The sequence below is a fragment of the Chlorella variabilis genome, assembly GCF_000147415.1.
Source record: "Chlorella variabilis unplaced genomic scaffold CHLNCscaffold_15, whole genome shotgun sequence".
Lineage (NCBI taxonomy): Eukaryota > Viridiplantae > Chlorophyta > Trebouxiophyceae > Chlorellales > Chlorellaceae > Chlorella > Chlorella variabilis.
Window position 1 is genome coordinate 71,472 of NW_005435073.1, and position 4,752 is coordinate 76,223.

The 4,752-nt window shown below is 71.7% G+C and overlaps 1 protein-coding gene across 1 annotated transcript in view; it reads right to left on the reverse strand.

The window, feature by feature from the left end:
- The window catches only part of CHLNCDRAFT_135924 (hypothetical protein), a gene marked incomplete at both ends in the record, with an annotated part of 8,172 nt that continues 3,420 nt past the window's right edge, over window positions 1-4,752 (reverse strand). Inside the window, 14 exons of the mRNA XM_005846019.1 lie at window positions 1-168; window positions 428-509; window positions 723-859; window positions 1,192-1,288; window positions 1,454-1,542; window positions 1,694-1,776; window positions 1,891-2,068; window positions 2,230-2,286; window positions 2,521-2,648; window positions 2,887-2,934; window positions 3,270-3,411; window positions 3,620-3,700; window positions 4,062-4,195; window positions 4,478-4,744. Of these exons, the coding sequence (XP_005846081.1) occupies window positions 1-168; window positions 428-509; window positions 723-859; window positions 1,192-1,288; window positions 1,454-1,542; window positions 1,694-1,776; window positions 1,891-2,068; window positions 2,230-2,286; window positions 2,521-2,648; window positions 2,887-2,934; window positions 3,270-3,411; window positions 3,620-3,700; window positions 4,062-4,195; window positions 4,478-4,744 (1,691 nt within the window). The remainder of the gene's footprint in view (window positions 169-427; window positions 510-722; window positions 860-1,191; window positions 1,289-1,453; window positions 1,543-1,693; window positions 1,777-1,890; window positions 2,069-2,229; window positions 2,287-2,520; window positions 2,649-2,886; window positions 2,935-3,269; window positions 3,412-3,619; window positions 3,701-4,061; window positions 4,196-4,477; window positions 4,745-4,752) is intronic.

Genomic DNA, 4,752 nt, shown 5'->3' on the forward strand with positions numbered 1-4,752 from the left:
CTACCGCGCGCCGCCGCCGCCGCCGCCCTGCGCCTGCACGCGGCTAACAAGGCTGCCCATGGTGCCGCGCAGGCTGTCCAGCATGCCCGCCGCCGCCGACCCGCCCTGCTGCTCCGCCTGCTCCATCAGAAGCCTAGCCTGGGCGGGCATGCCCAGCTCGCTGTAGTGCTGCAAGCGGTACATGGACGCGGCGGTACCACCAGGCAGTACCAAGTCAGGCGGGGCCGCACTCCTGGCGCAGGGGAACCATGCACGGCCAGCCAGCCCCGCCCACGGCAGGCGACGCAAGCTGGCACGGCGGCGACGCAGCGGCGCCGGCACTCCTGCCCCACAGGCTCCCAGGAGGGACAGGCTCCCCGCGTGCCAGCCGGCCAGCCTGCACCCCACAGCCCGGCCCCGCCCCGCCAACCCACACATGTTTTCCCACCTGCGCCTTGCGCAGCAGCGCGCCCTCTCCGGTTATGCGGTCGATGAACCAGCGCTGCACCTCGGCGGGCGCGCCGTGGGCCCTGCGGGGGACGGCGGCGGCGGCAGGGCCAGGCGGCAGGGTGAGGGGAGCCGAGGGCCAGGGCAGGCAGGGGCGGTAGCTGTCCTGTCGGAAGCCCTCGCCCCAACCAACCACACGCGTGCACGCACAGCACAACACCAAACAGGCACGGAGTGCAGGCGGACGAGCAAGCCATGTGCCCGAGCGCCGCGCCCCCACCACACAGCGCCCCCACCTGGCCGCCGCCAGAAAATGCTCCATGGACAGGCCCGCCTTGCGGTCCGCCCGCCCCGCCATCGCCTGCAGCGCGCGCCAGTCGTGCTGCGACGCCAGCACCTGGGCTCCCAGCAGGCCCAGGTGGCGGTCGGGCACCTGCATAGCCAACAAGTACAAGCAGGCGAGGAGCCGACCAGCAGGTTGTGGGTGTGAGAACAAGGTTGGGTAAGGGATGGACCAGGTTGCATATCAGCGTGGGTTCATCCAGCCAGCAAATCATGTAAGAACCAGGGTGGGGCCATGCGGTGGGATGAGCCGAGCCGCCCGCACAGGCGTGCCGGGCCGTGCCCTGGCACTCCTGCCGTGGCGGCCCCTGAGACCCCAGCCCCGCTGGTGGCAGGGCCAGGCAGTGGCCCTGCCATCCAGCGCCACACACCAACCACTACCAACCACTTAACCCCAACCCCACCAGCCAGCCACTATCCCACCTTGAAGTCTCGTGCCAGCTTGGTGGCCTGGTCCTTGAGGCCCAGCCGCAGGCAGAGCTTGATGGTGTCGGCCACAGGCAGGCCCACAAACCCCTCCCTGCAGGGCAGGCAGAAACGCACGCTTTCAGCGCTGGCCATGGCGCCGATGGCATCGGCGCCGATGGCGGGGCGCGCTGCTGACACACAGGGGCACAGATGGGGGAGGGGCACGCCCACACCAAGCCCGCCACTCGGGCCCCAACCCCCTGCCCCCCAGCCTCACCGACGGCTGCTGCTCTGCAGCTCCAGCTGCTGCTCGCGCAGCCGTGCCAGCGCCTGCACCGCCGCCGCCTCCCACTTGTGGTCCCGCCCCTGCAAGGCGATACCAGCGGGACCGCAAGGTGCACCCTGGGGTCGGCGGAAAGCGGCGCCGGCCAACACAGGCAGGTGCACCAGGGCTGCCGCCAGGGCCAGCAAAGGTCAGGCGGGCATGCCGCGGGGGTGTGGGCAGCGGGCGGGGCACCTGCGCCGCGTCTGTTGAGCGGGTGTAGGCATCTTTGCTGCGGGCCAGCTCCCTCTGTACAGCCGTCTCCGTGGCCTTTCCACCTGCGGCGGAGAGGCAGGCGGCAGGCGGCAGGGCGACGATCGAGCGGCGGGGAGGAGGGCCTGCCGTGCCAGACCCGGTCTGGGCCCTCCCGCCGCAAACGTGCGCCTCGCCACACTGCCTCTGCACGCAAGCAACGCAGCAGCCAGGGTGCTGTGGCTGCTGGCACCATGCCAGCGCGGCGGCGTGCGCCTGCTCGCCTGCAGCGAGCTCAAGGGCTGCCTGGAGGTGCAGCTCGGCGGCCGCCTCCTGCTGCCCCATGGCCTGATACAGCTCCAGCAGAAGCTGGGGGTCCTGCAGGGGGGAAGATCATGCGAGGAGGGTCAGGCAGGCTTGGGGCTGTGGGGCGCGGCTACGGAGCGGCTGGGCCAGAAACAGGCGCCCGGCCGCAGGGAGCCATGGTAGCATGCGGTACCATGCAGTACCAAGTGGTACTGACGATCCGCAGCGCCCACCTGCTGCCGGTAGTACTTGGCGAAGAAGGCCAGCGCAGCCGGCTTCCGCGCCACCGCCTGCCAGGGAAAGGGGAGGAGGCAAGAGAACGTGACGAGATGAAGTGAGCGCTTGGGAAGCGAGCCAGACTGGGTGAGCGCACAGGAAGCAAGCCGGAGAGGAAGAGAGAGAGAGCGCTTAGGCATGGAGGGAACTCGGCTGCCCAGCAGGGTGTCAGGCCGCAAGCCCGCGGGCAGAGGCGCATGCGACAGCCCTACAGGCACACCCCACCCCACACCACACCACACTCCCACCTGCCAGAACCGGTCCTGGCTGGCCCCCGCCACGGAGCCAGGCCGCGCGGAGCCGCCGCCGGCGGCCGCCGCAGCCGTGGCCCTCTCCAGGCGGCGCCACATTGCATGCACCACCTGGAACACAAGGTCTGCGGGGCAGGCAGGCGTGGGGTGGGCAGGAGCGTGGCTGGCTGAGACCAGGCGGAGCGGGCACACAGACACACATGGGTGGGTCTGTGAGGCAGCTGGGTGTGGGCAGGTGGGTGTGGGCAGTGGTGCGGGTTGGTGCCTGGCAGGCGGTGTGGCTGGGCAGGCAGGCGAGCGGGGCTGCAGGGTCCAACAGGCAGCAGGTGGGAGCGGGGTGCGCGCAGCGCGCCGGCAGCCCACCCGAGTCCCCAGACTCAACAGCCTTGTCCAGCGCCCGCTCGTCTTCCCCTGCGCAGGGGCGGGGGCTAAGGTTTTAAGGCAGCGGCGCGAGCGGGTCAGGCAGCGGCCGCCGCCGCGCATGCAGCCGCAGGGCGCCGCTCGGCTGCACACAGGGCGCGCGCAGCGGCCACCGCCTGCGCCGGCCCTCTGCGCAGCCGCCTGGTCTGCTGCCGTCCTGCTATGATGCCCGCTTCATGACCCCTCCTTGCACCCCCCACAACACACTGCATGGCCCCTCTGTCCCACCGTCCACAAGAAACTAAATGACCTCAAACTTCCCCATCATGACCTCCCTCCCACCCAGCCACCCCATCCACCCAGGCCCCTCCTCCCACCCCACCCACCCAGCTCCAGCAGCAGCGGCACTTGCTCCGCCGCGCAGCGCTCGTGCTCCAGCAGCAGCGCGGCCAGGTGGCGCCGCCCCTGCGCCGCCGCGTGCGCCGCCACCGCAGCGTACTTCACGCCCCACTGCCCCGCCAGCTTAGCCTGGAGGGTGGGGGGTTGGGGGGTGCACGTCAGGGACGAGTGGAGCTGGCGCCAGCACTGGTCGGGGAGCGGAGAGGGTGCAGGGCGGGGCTGTATAGAGCTGGCGCCAGCGATGCTACCTACAGGTACTACAGGAAGGGTCCCCGCGTGTCACGCCCAGCACCCACGCATGCAGCATGCGGCAGCGCCTCCACCCCTGCCGCAGCACCTGCAGTGCCTCCATCAGCTGATCGTCCGGCAGCGTGGCGGCGGCGGCGGTGACCTTGTCGCACGCCCAGCGCACAAGCACCTGAGGGGTGGAGGAGGGGTGGAGGAGGGGTGGAGGAGGGGTGAAGGGGGGGTGAAGGAGGAGGTGAAGGAGGGGTGGAGGAGGGGTGGATGAGGGGTGGAGAGGTGGAGGAGGGCTGGAGAGGGGGTGGCCCCATGGGGAATGCCAGGGAGGGCAGCAGGCACGACCACCCTCCCAGGAAGCAGACCGCGCGGGCAGCGGGAATCCACGCGCGGCTCCAAAGCCCCTGGTATCCATCGATCTAGCTCGCGGCAGCAGCCCCAGCACGGCGCGAGCACCCCAACCCAGCAGCAACCAGCAGAGAGCAGGCAGCAGGCAGCAGGCAGCAGGCAGAAGCCTGCCCCCCAGCAGCTGCCCCCACCTGCTCGCTGGGCAGCGCCAGCGCCTGGCAGATGCGGTGCGCCAGCAGGTAGTGGCGGCGTCCCACGAGGCGGGACACCACCGCAGGCAGGCCCTCGGCCTCCAGCTGGGGCATGGTCAGGGGCATGCCGATGGCTGCAGGCAGGGGAGGCGTGTGGGTGGGGGAAGGTGGTGAGGGCGGTTGGTGAGAGGGGCGGTGGCGGCGGCGGCCTGGTGTGTGTGGGCGAGAGGCGAGTGCATGTGTGTAGGGCGAGGGAAAGTGGCGAGTGCGTGGCTGGCACCACTGCAGGCGCAGCGCGTGCGTGGCGGCAGAGCCGCCAGGCTGGCGCCAGGCTGGCGCCGCGCGGCGCCGGGCGTGCCAGCGACACATCAACACACGAGGGCCGGCTGCCCTCGCCCGCCTGCCTGACTGCTCACCGGGGTCCCTCAGTGCATTCAGCACCCTCAGCCTCCTGGCCACATCCACCGCCCGAGGCCGCCCGCCGCCGCCGCCGCCGCCGCCGCCGCCTCCCGATGGGGTGCCCGCCCGGCTCCCGCCGCCGCCGCTGCCGCCAGCACCTGGCCCGGGCGACGCGCCGACCCTGGGGCCACCGGCCCCGGGCTCCAGAGCGGTGAAGGCGCGGCCGTAGCAGGAGGCTTTGAGTAGGGCCGCCTGCTTGAGAGGGTCAAGCTCCGCGGCCGCCGCTGCCAAG